Below are 22366 nucleotides of genomic sequence, written 5' to 3' on the forward strand. Positions count from 1 at the left end.
GCTCATGGGGGAGGGTGAACCTGTCAAATATGTCAAATAACCTGACAGCAAGGGTTGGGTGGTCAGTGTTGCCAACCACTACAAAGGACACATATACTGAAAATTTCTCGCTCTCTCGTCAAAGGGTAGAATGTCAGAAATAAATACATAGCTAGATAAATGGTGCTTTAAAAGGCGAAAAGGTACATCTTTGGAAGACAAACAAACATAAATTTTGTTGTTGTCAGTTGCTTAAAGAGAACTGGATTAACATTAATCAAGAGATTAGAGATAAACTCTCTCTCTTTTGCCCTCCCAGTACAAGTGTGGCTGAATCTGTCGTAGCGGTAACTCTCTCTCTCTTTCTGATTTGACTGGAAGTGTTAGAAGTACTATGTATATATTTTTAAGGGTATTAATGTTTAAGATGACTTTGAAATTATATTAATAATATAATTTTAAAGATTGATACAGTAATAGGATAATAATTTAGGGTATATTTGATGCAGGATGTTACTTTAAGTAAAAATTTGGTATTTGAACTTTCAAGATAGGCAGTTATAAGCATTTTTAGAGGAGAGTGTTAACTATTTGCGGGGGAGGGGGGGGGTTCAGATTGAGGGGTGGCATGAGGCTGGCATAAAATGTAATGTACAGGACCTCAGGTTTGTATAGTTAGGAAAAATATAATTTACTTTCAAAAATTGTGATTTATTCCGACATGGCATACAAACCATCGGTCCTTTACATTAGGAAGACTCACTGGTTGAAGGGAGGAATCTGAGTGAGTCTCTTGAACTGACTGGAGTTCTGCACACCTGGGCTACTCCTCCTGGTTGAAAGAGCGAGGAGTACCATGCCTGTGACATATTGATCAGAGTGTAGGAACTGCAAGATCATATGTCAGATACTGGACCTTTTTGCATGAGTGAGGAAATGTAACTCATAGGAAATAGGCTGGGAAGAATCTAGGAGTTTGAGGCAGTAAGGAAAACCCAAGGTTTCCCTTATTGTCAGTCTCTCCTTCCTCCCTTTGCTAGAGGAAGGAGTGGAATTGCTTCTATGATTCTAGAAGAAAAATAGAATGGGTGCTCGATGTGTAGTCTTACAGCAACAGACGCCACATCCAGCAAGTATCGGTTTGAGTCTTATTCTCATCCTGGAGGAGGAGGAGGAGGAGGAGGAGGAGGAGGAGGAGGAGGAGGAGGAGGAGGAGGAGGAGGAGGAGGAGGAGGAGGAGGAGGAGTCACTCAATGATAGCCAGGTTAGGAATGTCAAGCCTTTTCGGAAAATACCACAGCTCCCTAACAGGACAAGGTAACGATTGACCTGGATCACTGATACAAAGTCCAATGAAGAGGGGAACAAGAAGGACTCGAGCCCGACAATACATGCCGATGGATTTGGAGTCCACTTACTACATCCAAGAAGGAGTCGAGGTATTGATCCCCTTCACCTGTTCTTCCACCTTCTATGCCAAGGCCGGAGCGAGATGAGAGATAGTCCTAAGAGGGCACATCTATGTCCGACAACTCTTGTAAGGGTGCGTGCAGAGCACGTGACAGGAACCCTAAATGAGAATCACATGCCACCCACTGAAAAGTTCCCTGGGACAGCAAAACCAAAGAAGCTTCTCATCAGTAGCTAAATCTCGAATGTGAAAAAAAAGGCTACTTCAGATAGAAGACTAGGTCGCAAGGGCCTAAGTTCTTCACAAATGAAAGGGAGAGAAGCAACCCTCAGCAGAGAAGACGAGGAAGTCCAGACTTGAAGAGCAACTCTGACCCGAGAAGAAGTTCCGTCAACGACACCAACTAGTGAAGACGGATCCAGTCCCTGGGACAATGTTGCAGAGGACTTCAAGAGATATCCAGCTATATCCGTTGCTGCTCAGCGAGAAAGTCTATGCTTGCAAGGAAAGCTGGAAGTCTCCCAGTCTTGAACACACAGGGATGTACTGTCTGAAGAACTGCTTCTTGTGTAGCTGCTACAGGAAGTTGGGTCAAGCAGAACTCTTCTCGATGCCTCAGAAGCAGAGCTATCAGGTCGGAAGGCGAAGTCTTCCAGTATTTTTCTGTAACTCGGGGTGAGCAATGCTTGTGAAGCCTTAGCAAAACAGACAAATATGGAGGGAAAAAATGTATATATCGATTTTCCCCAAAAAACAGCATGCTCACCGTAGCGGCCCCTTGGTCTGGTACGAAGGAGCAAGAAAACTACCAACTTTGTTGTGCTGGGAGGCAACAGAAAGACGGTAGGGATCTCTCAGTCTAGCAGTCTCTTCGTGAATCTTCATGAGGAAAAGAGTGAAGAGTATGTTCCATCCTGATCACTCAAACCCAAGGCCAAGCTTACCTACCAATACATCCCCACCAGGAATGTATCTGGCTAATTGAGCTATTGAGTGTGCTATAGAGCACTAGAGTACCTGCAAATGTAGACAGATGATACAGGAGGAAAAAACAATTCCCTCTTGTTTGTCGACATATGCCACTAATGTGGTTTCGTTATTCAACGAAACCACTTAGTGTCGCAAAAGTCATCCTGAATTCTCGGAATGCCAAAAGGCTGCCTTGAGTTCAGAATGTTGATGAGAAGGTACTAATCATCTTGGTCACACCCAAGATAGGTGTGCGCCTATTCCTCGATTGGTGAATTCGAAGTAGACACACAATGTGAGGAGAATATGCAAGCATATTCGAAGATTCCTTCAATCAAGCATTAGCCTAACTCTTTCCTCATACTTTGAAGAGGAAAGAAGGATGGAGGAACGGAAGCAGACCTCCTTCATTCCCCACCATGGGGAAGCTTCTGCAAGATGACAGGATACCAAGACGATTAGCTCTAGCTAGGCTGGCATTTCCTGAATCGGGAGCACTGGAGAGAAAGTGGGATGGAAGTTTGATGAAAAGAATTGCCGAGACCCAACGGAAATAGGTACTTCTCCTGAAAAAATCCATTCCCAGTTCTCGGTATTGCTGCTGCCAGGTCCAGAGACTCAATAAGTATCATTTCAGCCAGGCATCTGCAGTAGGAGAACTTCTGCCTAGTCGATACTTCATTCTCTCTTCCTTTCCACCCTCCTCCCTTATGGAAAAGATGGTGGAAAGAGAAACAGTTGTGTGCACTTTCCCAGAAGGGAAGAGGGATATATGTTCCGCGATCTTCTTCCGAAGCCTGGGACTTCTTGGGAGTTGAGGGGGGGCTGGCTTGAACTTAAGCCCGAGCCGAGATGACTAGGACCCAAAGGTCTCAGCCATTGTCCAAAGGACCGGGCAATGCCCTGGTACGAACCATGATTACCACGGCATCTGGCACATCTCTGAAAGAGAAAGGCAGAACCAAGTAAAGGTTCGTTCCTAAGGGTCGCGCCAACTCGGGACTTACTAAACCGGAGATCCAAATTAGGACAAAGTCCTACTTCTTAGCACCAGAACTGATCACACATTGCCGTCTGGTATAGGAAGACCCATCCCCAGACAGGACCAGTCTCCAGAAGGCAGTGTTCTTTCCAGGAATCATCGTATCTGAGGAGAGAAAGCCTAAAAGTGAAGGATCTTGAATCCATCAGGAGACTGCCTGGAGGAAACGAGTACAGTAGGCGTCCTCCAAGATTGCCGCCTCTTGATGCAGAATAGAATACCCTTCACAGCAAGGAGAAGCAGAGAGAGTACCCAGTCCGAGTCCGGGTGAAGCAGAGTCAGAACAACCTGCAATCGGCAAGACCCTCCGAGGCAAGAAGAATGCGTACTCTGCCGAGGCAGGGGAGGAGCTTGGTGTCTCAACCTGAATGAATCCCTGTCCGAAGAAAAGTATTCACCTGGTCAAGAACACTCTCGCAAGCAAGGACTGTGGCGGGGCCCCCGAAACTCTCGGCCCCTTGGTTAACTGCAAGGGTTGTGCGAATGAAGATTATTTGTTGGGAGAGCCACAGTCCTGTCCCGGGGTTCCTCGCGCTGACAAATCGGCACGAAGTTCTCCAAGAAACGAGGGCGATTGCAACTTGAAGAGGAAGACCCTCGCTACTTCCGAAGCATGAAGCTCCTGTACCTCTCTCCTTGGAGGGAGACCTTGACAGGTCCCAAGAAACCCTCCTAGGCTACCTGGTTGTACTACGAGACAATCGGGGGAAGTATTCACCTGGTCAAGAACCGACAATGAAAGCATGCCAGACAGCCTAACTCTGAAGAAAGACAAATTTGTCAGAGCTCTCTCTCTCAGTCTCGCGCCTCTCAGAACAACCGAGAGGTAAAGAGAACAGGTGAAGAGAAAGAGTACTCCTACCTGTCCTGCCAGTAAGACCAGCAGGAGAGGCAGACCGTGAGCAATAATCAACCGAAGGAGATTATTGCCACATGAAAGAAGAAGAGTACTTGTGCCGTGGCAAAGCGCTTTCCTGGGAAGAGCAGAGTGTTCACTCGAACACTGCCGAGAACCCGATTCGGAAAAACTGAGCAGGGCTGGACCGAGTCGACCACGTGAACACGATCCAGTGGTAAGCGGTGGCCTGGGAGGCAAGCTGGATGAGCCGAGCCGAGCCAGTCTCGCGAACACGACCAGGGACTGGGCGAGGCAAGCAAGCCGAGCACCGAGCGGTTGCATGAAAGCAATCGGAACTGGACAGGGCGGAACTCGTCTGCAGTGAACTAGTGCTAATTTCCCAAACTCCGAGGCCCCTTGAGAAGAAGGTTTAAAGGGGAATTCTGTGTCTACTATCCTGCATGCTTGAACCCTAAGGTTCAAGACATGAAGATGAAACCCAGCCAAGCAACCGAAGCAGCTGGCGGGCAGTATCAAGACACCAGGGCGTATTGGCACCCAGACACCTGGGCGTTTCTCGCTTTCTCTTGTCCTGTGCCTCTCACCAGGATAGTGCTTGTGATTCATAGAATTCGAGACCTACGAGACTCCCAAAAATCGGGAGCGGCTTCTTTCAGTTTCCTAAGAAATCGAAAAGAGCCAGGCAAAGAACCAGTCTTAGGTACAGACTTCTAAGACTGGCAATGGGGGTGCAGCCTCTTGAGGCCATGCTCTCGCAGCCCCAGAAATGCAAGGCCCCAGAGGAGAATGCGAATCAGTTCCTGCCCGAGGATGGGAAGAGCCGGCAAGAGACACTTGTCTCCCAGAAGAGTCAGTCCCTTAGAAGTCCCGCAGGCCTCTCGAAGGGATTCTCTTCCCTGCTCCTCCTGGTGTTCGAACCAAAGGACCGAGGTACCAGGCTGGGAACCCAACCGAGCACTGGTAAGCACTCAGGGAGCATTTGTAGTGCTGACAGGAAGAGCTAAGACACCTGGGTGACTCGGCCCTTTCTCTCACACTGCTCCTGAACTGGGTCGGGGAGAGTACTCTCCAGATCAGATCGGGATACTTGATATTCAACAGAATCTCGAGCACTCAGAGCGGCTCGCGAGCAAGCGCCCGAAGCAGCACCCGTCTTGGAGGTGGAACCTCTAGGACTGGGGACAGGAGTGCAAACTGAGGCCTGTGTGCCCGCTTCTCCCGAAACACAAAACACAGGGGGTATGCGAAAGGTCGGGAAGAGCCAACGAGAGACCCCATGTTGCCTCCTCAGAAGTAGGCAGTCCCTTGACATCCAAGGGCATCAAGGGGAAAGAAGCAGCCCTCCTCTCCTTCAGCTGATGGAGGTCTATCCGGTTCCCGGGACCCCCTTGAACCTCAGGAGAGGAAGGGAAGCAGCAGCAGAAGACGAAATCGAAGATAAGTTGAAGAAGATGGCGGCTACTTCCACAGGGCGACTTCCTTCATCTTCACTCCAACATCTACAGGATGGCGGACACGAAACATTGTAACCTCCAGGGCAGCTAGGCAGGATCACAATGGAGGCGGCCCAGGACACCACCACCAGGAGAAGCAGCAGGTATGATCAGGACAGCCAATGCAGGAGCTATGGGAGTGGTTCGGAAGGCAGGAGCTACAGCAATGGCCAGGAACGTCACATGAACGTCACCAGCAGCGACAGGAACGATCAGGGTGGCTGAGGTAGGAGACCAGGAAGAGCCACCCAAAGACTGTCAGCGAGTCAACAGGAGCATAACACAGGAAGCAGTAGGAGCAGACGGACCACAGATACACCAGAGGCAGTGCCACAACATACAACCAGGTGCTGTGGTCAATCCCGAAGCAACACTATGAACGTCAGGACTCCTTCATGCAAAGATATACCAAATGAGATATACAGCCAAGTACTGCTGTGCCTATGGTGCTCCTGTCAACCTAAAAGAAAAAGCAAAGATGATTGGTAGAGGGAGATTCATCTCGCAGTGAGACAGGCACCTGAGAAGAGGTCACCTGACCACCCATGGCGCCCCCTTCGCAGTCTTTGCCCGAGGAGCAAGCAACAAGGGTGAAGGAGAGAGATCTCTCACGAAGGAGAGATAAGGAAAAAACCTACAAGGAGAGAGAAGGAAGGAGGGGAGGCCACCAAGGGCACCTTGGAAGCGAAATTACTGACGGCGGCTGCAACCTTCCCCCTAACCCCGCAGCTCTCCGTAGCGCAGGAGGCGAAAACAACACTCAGCACAAGTAAAAAGGAAGTAGTCATGCCCTTGTACAAGGAGGGCAGGAGCCCAAGAAGGGGAGCTAACTTGTTACGTCCCAATCAATGTAGGGGAGCAAAGATATTGCGTCCCAATCTAATATCTCCGAACGTACAGGGAAAGCCTTTTTAAGAGGTGAGAAATAATGAGCAGGAGGAAAGTTACTGCTATATACCTTATTCAGGACGTACTTGGCCGTTTATATAGCGGTGGACTGACGTCACCTAGAGGAATACAATAGAATCTTGGTGACCTGAGGTCAATTACTTATGACAATAATTACCATGGATAAATACTTGGTGACCTGAGGTCAATTACTTATGACAATAATTACAATGGATATATACAAGTCATGTAAAAAGAAAGTGGACAATGGCCAATCTAACAATATTCTAAAACATGTGCAAAAGAAACAGACACAAAATAAGTTAGTAACAGATACAAATTTAAATAAAAAAGCGTGGTTGATTCAGTATGGCTGAACCTGCTTGAACCGCTCCTATAGGAGCAGTATTGAAGAAAACGGGTCGTTCATCATAGAATACTCCCTCAGCAGGGACTTTACAAATACTCTCGCCCCAAGACGTGGGTAACGTCCGATTAATCTAGGTATCTGCTGGGACGTTGGAGAGTGCCGCGGCTCCGCAAAGTCAGCTGGGGGGTGCGGTGTGAATGGGAGCGGCTGGCTGTGGGAGTGGCTGGTTGCTTTCGGGGGCCGCCAAGTGACTTCCTTTTGAGGTGGCCCGGCTGTGGAGGCGACAGCTCTCGAGGAGGGCGCGGCGTGGTGCCGTCTGCTGTTTCCTCCAGGAGGGCAGGCTTGAGGCGGTCGATCGACACTAGTCGTCCTTCCTGTGCAGGGCGAGGCAGAAGGCTTTGTTGTTCCTCTCAAGCATGCGGAAGGGCCCCCTGTAGGGTCTGGTTAGTGGGGGGTGGACGGCATCGTGGGTGGTGGACAAGCCGGGAGGCGTGAAGGCAGTTGACCTGTTGGTATACGTCTGCTGGCAGGGGGTGAACTTCCTAGGGTATGTCGCGGAGCCTCTGGACTGATGGGTTGTGACGATCTTCCATGACTAGTTCGCCCGGAACTACGAGGGGCTCCCCGTAGATTTTCTCCGCTGCCGACAGGTCGGCGTTGGCTCTGGGGGCGGTTCTCAGCCCGAGGAGGACCCAAGGCAGCTGGTACTTCCATTCCTTGGCGGTGGAGCGGGCCATGAGGGACGCCTTCAGGGACCGGTGGGACCTCTCCAACAATCCGCTGGCTGCGGGGTTGTAGGCGGGGGTGGTGTGGTGAGGTGTCCCCAGCAGGCGTGCCAGGCCGGACCACATCTCGGACAGGAAGGCCTTCGTCGGGGAGAAGGCCTGCTGCCGGCTGGGTCCCCACACTAAGGACTTCGGTTGGCCCTTAAGGATCTCCGTCAGGGGGACCCTGGTGTGTGTGACCCCGGGGATGAACCTTCTATAGTAGTTGACCATCCCGAGGAATTCCTGTACAGCCTTGACGGAGGTAGGGGTGGGAACCTGGTGACAGCTGCAACCTTTGATGCGAGAGGGCGGATGCCATCCGGGGATATCTCGTGGCCCAGGAAGTCAGCTTTTTCAACTCCGAAGGTGCACTTGTCGAATCTGATGACGAGGCCATTCTCCTGCAGGCGCTGCAGGACCGCCCGGGTGCGCCGCAGGTGCTCTTTGGGGGACCTGGAAAAAATTAGAATATCATCCACGTAGCAGGCGCAGAAGTTCAGGTCCCCCCTTTTTGCTGTCCATCAGCCTCTGGAAAGTTGCCCCATTTCCTCAGGCCAAAGGTGGAGAAGGCGAAGACATAGGACCCGAAGGGCGTGATGATGGCAGTTTTCGGGATATCCTCTGGAGCAGCTGGTACCTGGAAGTAAGATTTCAAAAGGTCTAATTTAGAGAATATTTTGGCCACGTGAAAGGAGGCCATTAGATCTTGCATGTTTGGCAGAGGGTAGTGATCAGGTTCAGTTGCGAGGTTGAGCCTCCTGTAGTCGCCGCAGGGTCTCCAGGAGCCATCCAGTTTCTGCACCATGTGGAGGGGAGAGGCCCACGGGCTGGAGGCCTTTCTGCATATGCCCATCTGCTCCATCTCAGTGAAGGCGCCGAGGGGGAAGCCTCCGGAACTTTACGTGTGCTGGGGGGGGCCTTCGTCTTGATGTGGTGGTAGATTCTGTGCTTTGTTGGGGCCCCGGGTACCTGGCGGAGCTCGGGTTTGAACACGTCGGGAACTCCCTCAGCAGCTGGGCGTACCGGTGTGGGGCGGCGGGAGCAGGTGGTAGGCACGCTGGGTCCCGGTGCCAGGGAGGGACTGGCAGGGTCGGTGTCTAAGAGAAAATTGCGACCCGACTGCCAGCCAAAAGTGGGTGAAAATCCGCCGCCCAGGAGTGGCGTCCTCCACGCGGCGATAAGTTCCGCGTCCCGTATATCTCCGGCCAGGACGGGAGATCGACCAAACCTGGTGCCATAGGAGAGGATGGGGGACCCGTTGGTGGCCATCAGGAAGGCAGCTGGGTCCAGCGGGCACTTGCGGTCCTCCCTGGATGGTGGAAATACACTGATCGGACGGCTCTGGTGTCGACCAACATCATCCTGCCGGAGATGGTGTTGCAGACGTTGAAGCCTAATGGTTTTGGGCTCCTGGGTTTCCTCTGCTGCCATGGCGGCCTGTTCTGTTGGCCAACCGCCTCCTATTTTGGATGGGTGAAGCGAGCAGGGGTTGGCAGTTCGGGCGTCCTGCCGTATACTGGTGGTAGTAGCAAGGGCTTGGTGGGTTTTTCTTGTGGTGATACGCTGGCAGCCTTCTGGTGATGGTGCTTATTTCCTCCTCTGCATTATCCTCCAGCTGAAGGAACTGATGGGGTGTGTCGTGCGTGGGCCTTACGCCGCTGCCCTGCCAAGTCTGTCAGCCTCTTGCGCCATCCTAATCAGGTCCTCGTATTTTTGCAAGGTAGAGGACCTGAGTTCGGACCTCGGGGAGGAGCTGACGGAGGAGGATCTCCCTTGATAGGCTAATCTCTGACTGCCTACCGCTGCTGTCTGTGCGGGAAGGGTGAGGAGGTCCTGGATCACGCCCCAAGTCTCAGGATGTTCTGGTTATGCGCGGGCTGGTGGCAAGGTCAGGGACGCAGGCAGCCCTCTCGGAGATCGGCAGGAGCAGGTCTCGACGAGGAGAGGTTTTAGATGATGGTAGGTGACGGGGCGTGCGGCAGACACCCGGGACAAGCTTCCTGTAGACATCCTCCGGGCGATGATCACGGGGTCGGGCTTGCCAGCACCTCGTCAGTGAGTCCCACCGGTCTGAACTGTCCCTTGACCCTGTAGACCATCTCACGATGATGGGTTGCCATGCGTGAAGGCGGCAGTTTTATGGCGGAAACGGCTTTGGTTTGTTCCGCCAGGGATGGGCAGCGCCTGAGGGGCTTCTCTAGCGGCGTGGAGGGATAGCGTGTGATTCTTCCGCGGGGAGGATGCGGCAGGGCGCGGGAGGTAGATGTCTGAGTCCGCGAAGTTCGCGGTTAACTGTCATGTGGGAGGAGGAATATCGCGTCCATGCTCACTGTGCCCTCTTAATTGGGTGGGATAACTTGCGTCCAACGCGCCAGGGCGTGCATCATGTGGGTCTGCTAATGGCGGTGGTGATTTTTACCGACGAGAGTCGTACGCCCTGAAGGCTGGTTACAGTGCCGTCTTTAGTCCGTTAGGTGCGTGGGTAGTTCATGTTAAGCCAAGACTAGGTCATATCTGAGTCCGCTAATGGCTCGGGGAACCACTTCAGAGGTCACCACTTTAAGAGGTGCGAAATAATGAGCAGGAGGAGAAGTTACTGCTATATACTTTATTCAGGACATGACTGTTTATAAGACAACGGACTGGCGTCAACCAGAGGAATACAATATTCTCTAATCTTGGTGACCTGAGGTCAATTACTTATGACAATAATTACAATGGATAAATACAAGTCATGTAAAAAAAAGTGGACAATGACCAATCTAACAACATTCTAATACATATGTAAAAGAAACAGACACAAAATAAGTTAGTAACAGATACAAATTTACAGAGAAAAGCGTGGTTGATTCAGTATGGCTGATCCTGCTTGACCCGCTCCTATAGGAGCAGTACTAAAGAAAACGGGTCGTTCATCATAGAAGACTCACTCAGCGGGGTTTTTACACCTTCAGTATCTAAATAAGGGCTACTGGAGGGAGAAGCATTACCACTTGGTTACGCCCCTCTAAATATGCCCTTGGCAGTCAAACCCAAGACACAGACGCAGTGGAACGACGGCTTATGCAAGGCTATTACAAATCGTGAGTTTGTATATTAATAAATATCAAACACACGTAATATATACAAAAATACATAAAGATCCCACCGGGATAATAAAAATTAACGACAGTCAAGCAAAGAGATCCATAAACACGTCTGCAGCGCCTCACGCGGTGCAAAAGCAAACTGCAATGTTTCTATCTGGGCAGGCAGGTATTCTGCAAGAAGTCTACTTTTCAAGAAAAGCCATAAAAGAGGTAGCTAAAAGCAAGTGAGAAGTGGTATTCTCCACTCATCCTTCTTTACCCTCAAGTGAATGACTTCTTGCCAAGTTGACCATTCTAGCTCACACTGGGGATAGTCTATATAAATCACGAGGTCTGCATTTTCACAGAAACAAACACAAATTATCGAAAAATGTTGCCATTTTCCAACAGTTTCTGAAGTTTGGTTCAATCTGACAATTTTTATCAACATCTAAAACCTTCTCTTTGTAACAGTGACAAATACTATGCCTAGCCGTACACCTCTAAATATTTCTAAGTAACAGCTACGCATAGACTATATGGATTGGTTCCGTGAATACGAAAGTCATTTGGGGAGCTATATGGCTAAGAAATCTACTAAAACAGGAACCATACTAACCTAATGTACCCCTAACCTAACCTAACCTAGCCTAGTAGGCCATGTTACTTAGCCAGGGGCAGAGGGACCCCCTGGAGAAAGGAAACTCCACCTTTTACCAAAAGTCCCCCTATAACCCTGCGCATGCGTGATAGCATTCCAGGATGGCCAGCACACAAAAACACAATCAGTTCTGGGCTTAATCACAGCCGACCGACAAAAAATAACTGTAAATTCTTGATAAACAACCAAAATACTATAGAAAATGTCAATTTCCAAGATAATACCCGATGTGGGGCTCTTACTTATTTCTGCCCACCTCTGTAGTAAAAGTTTAGTTTTATAATGCTTAATTAATATGGGCTAAGATGACCTGGCATCAAGGTTGGATTAGAATATACCCTTGTAAATAAAACTAGCATATTACATGGTCCTCTAGCTCAGGTTAACCACCATAATCAGTTTTACAACTGTGTAACATCTCTTCCCAGCCGTGTAACAGTTTGGCTCCCTTGAATAGGCAAACCTGGTAAAGTTAAGGAAGGTCAAGCTAGGCAATAATATTGCTAAATGTGAGGGGTTTTGGATAATGTGCTACTGGCAATCAAGGCGGAAATATATAAAAAAAAAAATACGCTCGTGAGACATTTGTAAAATCTGATTAGGTTACTGTTAGCCTTTATTACTTAACTACAAATGGGTTACGTTAAGGGATTTGGGCTAATGTGCTACTGGCAATCAAGACGGAAATATTTTGAAAAAAATACGTTCGTGGGACACTTGCCAAATTTGATTAGGTTATTGGGAGCCTATAAAACTTAACTACAAATTAATAATGTGGTGCCATTTGTAAACTAACCAAGAAGTATAACTTCAGTATCCTACCTACAAATATTTCCATAATTGTGAATCAGCCACAAGTACGACACGTAAGAACAATTCTAACCGTTACCGCGGCAGTAACAATAAACAACTGAACAGTCACTGTATAGTGTCACTGTCACTATACAGTACTAGGAAACTCTGGACCCTCGGGCGGCCTCGGAGTCAGTACCCTTTATGTAGAACTAAGTATTAGCTCCAAGTCAGGTATTACACTGGAAATTTATTTTTTCAAAAGTATTTTTATTTCTCATCACGAATTTGCAGTTACTTTTTGTTGATCGACTGTAATTAACCTTAGAACTGATTATAGTTTTGCTATTGTGCATGGGCCGTGTTATAGGGGAACTTTTGGTAAAAAGTGGAGTTTCCTTCACAGGGCGGTCTGCCCATGGCTAAGTAACACGGCCTACTTGGTTAGTTTAAGTCAGGGTACGTTAAGTTAATATGGACTATGGTTCCTTTTTAATAGATTTCCTTAGCCAGTCCCTTCTTGAACACATGGCTCCCTAATGTCTCTCGCATTCGCGGAACCGTTCCATACAGTCGGTGCGGAGCTAATATTTCAACAGATTTGCAAGGTCTAGAGAGTTTTAGGTTAACGCACCAGAGACGCATTCGCGCCCTCTACAGGGTAGGGAAACCTTTGGTCGAATTATGATGTCAAGGGGTCCCCCGTCTTGACTTACCAGACCACTGCCAGTCTTGTTGGTTTCTGACCGACTGCCATTTGTTCAGTGCAAAGCTCTATGTGTTCGTATCATGTATTATTAAACTGTCGTTTGCATAGTATTCCAAAGGATTTCATGAAATGGCTATAGTAAATGACCCAAGTCCTATAACTGTTAGGTTAAGGAATAGTTAGGAATTAGTCTGGATCGATCAGCATTTGCTGATACGCTTTACGTAATGAAGCTAATACAGAATAATCCCATTAATCATCGACATATACTAAAGGCAGCAATTTTGTCTGCAGACCCTAAGAGTTTATCAACAAGTTACAGCTATCTAAATACTTACACTAACTATAGTTATAGTCAATAACACCCAGCGAGTAACTACGGGAGGTGGGGTCCGCCCGGGCGGCATTGTCCCCGGGGGGGCACTCTGGCATCTTTTGAGCGGGTCTGGTGTGACATAATTCTAGATTTTTCTAGCATATTTCGTCTAATCACTAGAACACTGAATGGGGTAACACTATCAGAGTCCGCCCTGGCGCCACTAGTGCCTGGTTACCAAGTCCTTTAAATATATAGTGACGTCAGTCATAGGACGTTGGGTGTGGGAAGGATAAAAATAAACACGTCATCTCTCTCTCTCTCTCTCTCTCTCTCTTTCTCTCTCTCTCTCTCTCTCTCTCGTTCTCAGCCGACCCACAACAGTCGACTAATAGTGAATTACGTAATTCAACGCTGTCAGTGGGCAGTGCTAGGGAACATTCCCATATCATCCCTTCGTGTCATCTTCTAAAAGATCGAACGTTTGTCATTTAGTTTTGAGTTAATTGCCGAGCGTTTGGACAGAGAGAGAGAGAGAGAGAGAGAGAGAGAGAGAGAGAGAGAGAGAGAGGAGGGAGGCTTGACTATTCCTACGAATTAACACTGAAATATTGCATATGTTTTTCAAAGCATATAACCTTGTGTGCAACTCTTTTAATACCGTCTTTGTTGAAATCTGGTACCTAATTTACATGTTCTTTTAGATAAAAGGCAAAATCAGAAACAATGACGGAAACAAAAAACTTGCCTTAATTTCATCTGATGAAATGAATATGGCTACTAAGTGGAGTTATGGCAAATGGATGGACGTTTTATATGAACCTCATGATCAAGTTCAAGTAGTTAAGAGGTTTGACGGGATGCTGGAAACAACTCATATACTACCAATACAATGACTTCCAATGTGCATAAAAACTGACTAATATATATTATTATAAATGTTGGAAAAGCTGGCTTTGCCGTTGTGGCTATTGTCCATGACCTCGGACCTAGTAAACTGCGGGTTTGGAAAGAATTCGGGATTGATCCCCTTAACCCTGACAACTTTTTTAAAAAACCATGAGCTGATAGGAAAGTGTTCATATTTGCTGATGCTCCCCATCTGATAAAGTTACTTAGAAATTATTTTTTGGACCACGGTTTTCTTAAGGAAAATGGAGATAGTGTATCTGATTCCTGTATCCATGAAATGCTAATGAAAACCGTATCAGAGTATGCTTTAGCATATAAAATTAATGACACATATCAATGTAACTGGCTTACCAAGACAGCGTGTAAAGTATGCTGTACAGCTACTTTCAAATTTATGTACAAAGGCATTGTATTTCTTAGGAGAAAGAGGCTTACTAGAGAGCAACAATTGGAAGGAGACTGACGATGTTATAACTGGAGTGAGTAAATGGTTCGTCATGAATTCCTCTATGATGTTCGGTGACATAAAAGCCAGCAATGCATTTGGGATAAATTTGGATAGCCAGAAAAGTGCTTTACAAAAATGATTGATGTTATGCTGGGAATGAGGGCAAAGAACCCCAAATTTAATTGCCTTTACAAATTCCAAAAAGGTGTGATATTATCTTGCCACTCAATGATTGGGCTACATAACATGCTAAAAAAGTCATGACATTTCTTTCATTATGACGCGGAGATTAAATCAAGACTGTCTTCAAAGTTTTTGGATGCATTAGGCAGATGAGGGGTTCACATGATCATCCCAATGCAGTTCATTTTAAATATAGATTGAAAAACGTTTTGCTAGGTAGGGATATTGAACTTGTTAGTGATAAGGCAAACTGCGACAAAGGAAATGAAAACCTTGACCCGTTATCCCATGAAATGGTATCATCTGGACGTAATGGAAACGGACCTAATAAATCTTTTCATGACAGGGAACTGGCCTTGGAAATATGTATGACAAACATGATTTTTAGAGACCTGGAATTTGATGTGGATCTTAAGAATGACGAAATGTTTTCTGAGGAAACAGAATTCGCTAAATGTCAGAAATCAGGACACAATGGGATCTGTTATCGAAGAAGAGTCCTTAAGATATATCGGTGAATATGTGAAAATTCTGTTAGTGAAAATAACATCTTTCCGTGAAATATCCAAATATACGTTACGTTGTTAAGAGCAAGACATCAGAACATGGGTCCATTATAGATAAGTGAAGGAAAAAACTCTATGTACCATCAGACAACTTTTTTCTTAACTAAAAATTTTTTGAGAAATTTTAACAGCAATTCATGGCAATGGTCTTAGACCAGGAACGGGATGCATATAAACAATGGCTGCTGAAATGAAATCTGCTGTAGTTGGTGTTCCTGACGAGGCTGTTGAGTTTTTTGCCATAATATCAGTGTTTTTCAGAATGCGGCACCTCAACAACATTATCGACATGAATAAAACTACCGAGACAGATGACTTGTACAGAAAAAAAAAAAAAACAGCAGTCTAACATGATGGAACGTTGTGGAAAAAACACATTTTTTCATAAACATCTCAAGATCAGTACCACTCACTCCATCTTCACGACTTGACAATGATAAAATGGAAATGGTATTATAGAAGCATTACCAGTGCGTTTATTGTTGTTATGATTATTATTATCCACACTCATTTGATGTATGATCTGCCATAAAGAAAATCTGTACTTCAAGTGAAACAAAATAAAAACATTTATCTCTTAAGTAGTTTTCTGGAAAGGTATTCTTGCGTCGTGTTATTTATTACCTGTCAGAGGAGACTCTCCGGCGTGTGACGTCATGTGGCCGCAAAGGGAACGTATTTTCGGTCACTGGTGCGCCGAACTCTCAGGGCATATTTAGAGGACATTGGCTACAGTAGTTACGCCACTGATAATGTGAAAAAATTGGATCCGTTTTTTCTCGACAATCCTTCATAACGTTCAGGATAAGTGAGGGGGAGTAATGAACAGACGGCTGAGTTCGTGGTTCACTTTTTTTTTGGCAAATATGTCTGGTTATTATTTGTGTCCGGGCGAATTGCCTGTGTTGGCTGTGTCGGGAATGACGGAGAGGCCCCTTTTTATACAATTCGAGTACCTCCTTTAGTAAAATAACCATGCGTCTTTCTCGAGGGTATCGCTTTCAGGTAAGGTACGCACCTCCCTTAAATCACCTCTGCAGCCAAATCGTTCATTTTAAAGTCAAAGAGCCGGTTCCTTTGGTATGCTAAATTAATCTCTTCACATTTTGCCATCCGGGGTCTGATATAGTTAATATTTATTTAAAGTGTAGCCTGATTGTACGGAAATAAGTTTTGTGCAAAATTGCCCAGCTTTAGAGGCATGTTTTTTTAGTTTTAGTGGTTTCTGCCTGGTTTTCAGCATTCTCTTGTATCCACCGCGTGTCCTTGTGTGTTAATGTACGTTAAATTTAATTAGTCTATTTTTTTTTTTAATTGTAAAACCCTGCTTGATCTTGCTGGACCTTCGCTTCCATGTTCGCTGGTAGAGAGAGCCCTTCAGGCCTGATCATCCCAGTCCCGTGCCATCAGGGACTTACAACCTTCCCAGTCGTGGGGGAAAATTCGCGATAGATAACATGGAGTGGCGTTTCCATGCCAACCCTGTGCACTGTGCAGGTCTAGCACACGGTACTACACTAGAAACAAAACTCAACACATTGCTTTGTTTCCCAACTCGTTTCATCATTATAAGTACGTGTTCCTTTATTAAAGGTAAATAAATCATTACTGTACGATATGTTTCGACAAATTATTTTTCTGAGGTCTATTGTACAGTAGTTGAAATGAAAATTATGCATTCTCATCTATACATACCTCTAAGGTTGAAGCGCTTTATAAAGTAACCAACAGAAAGGCCAGCAAACTGTCGCCCAATTTTCCCCACGACTGGGAGGGTTCTAAGTCCCGGATGGTTTGGAACTAGGATGATCAGGCCTGAAGGGCACTATCAGCAAACATCGAAGCGAAGGTCCATCAAGATCAGGTACGGTTGTACAATTTTATTAAAAATATAGACAATTTAAATTTTACATACATTGAACTGAAACACACCCTTAAGGGCCACGCGGCTGGGTACAAGACAACTCTGAGAATAAGTTATACAAAACCCATAAACTCAAAAATAGGCAGAAAGTTACAATTTTATATAAAACTTATTTCTAAATAATCAGACTATACTTTAACCGAATATCAACTATATCCAAGGGTCGGATGGCAAAAGTAAAGGGATTAAGTTAACAAACTATTTGAACCAAATCTTGACTACAAAATGAACAACTTGGCTGGGAAGTGAGGACAGGTACAAGGTCAACACCTTGACGATATGGCCTCGAAAAAGACCTGTCGCCATCCCCTCTGCATGTCTCGTCCTCCAGCTCAGTTCCCTCTCATTGGGTTGGGAGGGCTTCCCTGAGAAACATGGCTGGGTTCTGCCCATGAGACTTAGTAATTACAGTAAATAACTCTATGAATTTATCATACTATGATGTCACTGGTACAAAGGGGGTGGGGTGGGAAGGGTGACATAAAAATAACCAAAAACGATGGATTTTAGTGGCTGATCCATAGTTTTCGAGGTCACTGAGATGAATGGTGATACTCTCAATGCCCTTTAAATCCAAGTTCAGCCCTGATAGGAAGGGGGGTGAGAAGGGGTGAAATATAAAATGGTCAAAAATGCTGGGCAATGTAACTGAAGCGACTATCTTAATAAGAGAGAGAGAGTAGGTAGGGGGTGTTAGGGAGGAGAAAGAGGAAAAGAGTGAGGGAGAGCTGGAGAGAGAGAGAGAGGGAGAGGCAGTGAGAGGGAGGGAGAGTAGAGGGGGTGTTAAGGAGGAGAGAGAGTTTATTGGTTGTCATTCAGAGTTTTCCCAGGCAGCGCCTGGTTGATCAACTAGTTTGTATATATATGTACATATATATACATATATATATATATATATATATATATATATATATATATATATATATATATATATATATATGATCTTTCCTAGATAGTGATCCCAAAGGTTTATGGGGTCGTTATCTAGACCAATGTTTTAAAATCATTATCTTTATAATACTTACAATCTTTCGTTTAAGTTTTCACAGTAATCCCAAATGGGCTTGTACTTAACACGCCACAAAGGTGGATACTCGGCTAAAACCCTTGGGGATCACTATATATATATATGTATATATATAACCCAGAAAGCACTAAATGCTTAAATGTCACGTTACAATGGTAGCAAGTAAAAAATGAGCTGAAGTTTCTTCGGCGTAATTGAGTTTTCTGTACATCATAATCAAGGCCACCAAAAATAGATCTATCTTTTGGTGGTCTCGGTATAGTGCTGCATGAGCTGCAGCCCATGAAACTTTAACCACAGGCCAGTGGTGGCCTGTCCTAAAAAAACGACTGAGGCTAGGGGGCTGCAATTTGGTACGTTTGATTATTGGAGGATGGATGATCAACATGCCAATTTGCAGCCCTCTAGCCTTGCTAGTTTTTAAGATCTGAGGACGGACGGACAGACAAAGCTGGGACAATAGTTTTCTTTTACAGAAAACTAAAATTGGTCTATTCAAACTCTTCTGTATTCTGCAGATGTTTATATGATCTGAAATAGATTTATGTATGTACTTAGTGGTAACTGACTGGACTTAGAGTTATCCCATTTTTACTATTTTGCTCGGGTTTAAATGATTCATTCCCCTTATAGATTTAATGCTTTTAATGATAAGCATTTCCAAAAATTGTGAGTAAATCGATAAGCCATGATGATGGAGATAGAACTAACCAGAAAATTCCAAGGTTTGTCAAGTAAAAAACACAAAAACAGTAACTAGACTGAATAATCTGTGGTTGGCGCCCTCTGGTGAGAAATTGTACGTGGTGCTGCTTTGCGAATGTTACTCTTCATATATGTGGTTATAGCAAACACCACTGCCCCAACTTCATAGCTTCTGAAAAGTTTACAGTCAACTTTGTCAGGTATTGAATACAGTCCGTTTGGCAGACCACTTCTCTGTTAAAAAATCGTACCAGTCTTTTAAGCTTTACAGATTCTACCCGAGAACGAGCAGACGGGGCAGAGGTATCAGTATGGGGTGCAGCTGGACTGGAGTAGAATGAGTCATTCTCACGGCACACAACATGTCTGTTTACAATGGGAGAGGCAAGCTTTTTAGCTTTGGCAGGCGTAAACATCTTTCTGAATTGCCTTTATTACTAAATCACCATTACAAACCGCTGCACCGTGTCTTTTGGTGAAACTTGACGTTATGTTGCGTGGTTTTTCTTTTAACTGAACTATTAACAGCTCTCCTAGGTTTTTTCAACAAAAAAGAAAGAGCATGAAAAGGCGCAATTCAAAATCGAAAAATATTACTTTGAGCATTATCCTACGTGACAACAAAAGAAACGTCAAACACTAAAGTAAAAAAAGGTTGGTTTGGGAGACTTAAAGTCTAATATTCGTAAGGAAAATGTCTTTTCAAAAGGAAGCTGAACGGGTAATGTCGTATTCGACAAGAAAAAAAAAAAAAAGACAGAACTGACGAAGAGCTGCAGATACAATGAAATAATACAGCGGACACACAAATGCAATAATTGTGAGAAAAAGGGAGTGACAAATAAATAAACTCAATTGTATAAAATATGTGTGACTATATAATCCTGTAAAAATTCACGCAATTTTTAGTGTAATGTAAATGGCTCTGGGAAATTCAGTTAATTGTGAATGCCCCGAGTTGCCGCAACAGTTTTTGTTGGTAGCGTCAGCGAAGGCCGAAGGATTGAAGTTATTTGTCCCGTTGGGAGTGAGCCACGAGAATCCAGGAAGTGATACGAAAAAGATGCAGCATGTATAATGTTTACAATTGTGATCCTACACCATTCCTGGCAATTCTTTACCACCACAGACTCTGCATTAAAACGAGTTTACTACCTGTAAATAACATAAGCATTTTTAACAACGTAATGTATAGGCTATCATATCCCAGTTACCAAGAAAAAGTTCTTCGCAATATCATTTGCAACTGAAAGTTCCTTTTTCTGGCAGATAATTTTCCCCCGGAACGATGTAATGTAAAATCTTTGTGCCATATATTTCAGAAAAAAGGTTTAATTTTTAAAATTATGTTATTAACAGTTCTTCTGTTTACCCAACCATAGCCTACCCCATAGTGAAGTACGGGATACATCTTATTTTATGCTAGCGTTGAACTTCATGTGTCTATTATGGTTTTCTACATCACCTTCATTTAAACAAGTTGAAAGATCATTAAATAACCTCCACAGTATTAATTACCCGGACGTGAAAGGAAAACAGAGCGAAGAGAAAAATGCTAAAATGTGTTGGTGAGACACAACTCTGCAATATCACGCCCCGGAGAAGCAACGGCTTTTAAAGCAGAAGATGGCATAAGAATGCATGTCTGTTTTACAACAGATATGCCGTCATTTTTCTGTACACCTAAGGAACGCTGTGTAAGTACGTCATCTCATAATCTTCTAAGGGGAAAGATAACGGTAACCAAAACCATAAAATGTCAACAATCGAGAGATTTCGGCGTCCTTCACGTAGTGCTATTTTAGTGGCTTTCAATTGTTCCTGGCTGACCGTTCACACGAGTTTATTGATTGACAGTCGATATGAAACTGCCGAAGTGACTATGCTGACCCACATGACCCTCACAGGATAGAAAGTGATGACGTTTTCAACGTCATAAGTTACATGTTCCCTTTGAGAGAGAGAGAGAGAAGGAGAGAGAGATTTTATTCAAAATTGCCTGCCAAAGTGAGTATGGATACTTTCATCCTAAATTACTGATGTTTCTCAAACAAGCTTCTCATTTTGGCAATTGTTGTCTAAATTAGAAAACACAAACACAACAACGTCAGTTCAAAGAAGCTTGAGAATTGGTGACCTTGGGAGGAGTATATGCTCTGTGTTTATTCAAGTGGTCTCGGTATATTGCCGTACCACAGTTTCAAAAGTAAAATTATCAAAACTGTATATATGACAGATGGATTAAAAAAAAGCTTATGCATACTCGACTGAAAATAATACGCCGCTTTCACACCTACTTGAACCACGACTCAAACGTTTTCGAATTAGATCTTAAAAATATAACGTTCCGTACGACATGTTTTCCTTACCACGTCAAATCGTTAAAGGAGCAGCGTTGCCTGGTGCCTGTGCATGTAGGATGGCTGCCACGATGGATTAGGGCAGCATCACTTCCAAAGTGTATTTATAGGTTATGAGGCTCAATGTTGGTTATATCACAAGACTGACTCGTTCATTCGTTCCCCGTACACTTGATCACTTTTTCTCACTAAGGCAGGGAACTATTTCACCAGCGTTATTGTTGGAACTAAAACATAACTGGTTGAAAGATGCGACCTGGTACACGCTCCCTCTGTAGACTCACTCGTCTCTCCTCGCTCTAAAACCAGATGAACTGTTTTACCCAATGTTTTTTGTTAATAATTGGAACGCTTAGCTCAGTGTTTGCTAATCTTCACTGTTTATGAACGCATAGTAATATGAGATGAGAGGACATCCTGGCATGTCTTGTATGCATAAAAAAAAATAGATTGTCATTTAGCTGTGAGTCTGGCAGCTCCGCCCTTATTTAGCAATGACGCCACTTACGAGAGCCAGATAGGTTCAGGGGGCATTCAGGTTAGTTGTTGTTATATACTTCCAACGTTTTCGGCCGTGCAACGTAACATAGGAAAAATAAACAACATAACTATTAGTTTTGATCTGATATGAATGTTCGTTTGTGTATTTTAGAGGTGATTCAGCGAGGATAGAGGTGGACATCCAAACTTCCAATCTAATATTGGGGTTGCTGATCCCAAAAGGATATGTCCAATTACAATGATATTTACGGCCCTGATGAGACTACCATTGTCTCGAAAATTTGGCTTATAAACCCGTAGAACGGTGTACTGGCTTTTTTCTTTATGACTCCACATATGCTTGTAGCTGAGAAGTGTTGTAAGTACTAAAGTGTTTTTCACAGTTCTTACCCCTAGCCTGTCAGCATCTTGAGACA

The 22366-nt window shown here is 45.0% G+C and overlaps 1 protein-coding gene across 6 annotated transcripts in view; it reads right to left on the reverse strand.

Annotated features, from left to right (window-relative positions):
- Positions 1-21750, reverse strand: part of LOC136833818 (uncharacterized) — a 72408-nt gene extending 50658 nt beyond the window's left edge. Inside the window, exon 1 of one of the 6 annotated variants that reach the window (XM_067096118.1) lies at positions 21459-21750. Coding sequence is in view for 1 of the 6 variants with exons in the window: in XM_067096115.1 (XP_066952216.1) it covers positions 12334-12345 (12 nt within the window). In the remaining 5 variants the exon portion in view is untranslated. Of the gene's footprint in view, positions 1-12329; positions 12520-21458 lie in introns of those variants that run through there. The other 5 variants (XM_067096120.1, XM_067096123.1, XM_067096117.1 and 2 more) reach the window with 5 other exon arrangements.
- Positions 21751-22366: the final 616 nt, after the last annotated feature.

Source organism: Macrobrachium rosenbergii, chromosome 52 (genome assembly GCF_040412425.1).
Source record: "Macrobrachium rosenbergii isolate ZJJX-2024 chromosome 52, ASM4041242v1, whole genome shotgun sequence".
Classification (NCBI taxonomy): Eukaryota; Metazoa; Arthropoda; class Malacostraca; order Decapoda; family Palaemonidae; genus Macrobrachium; species Macrobrachium rosenbergii.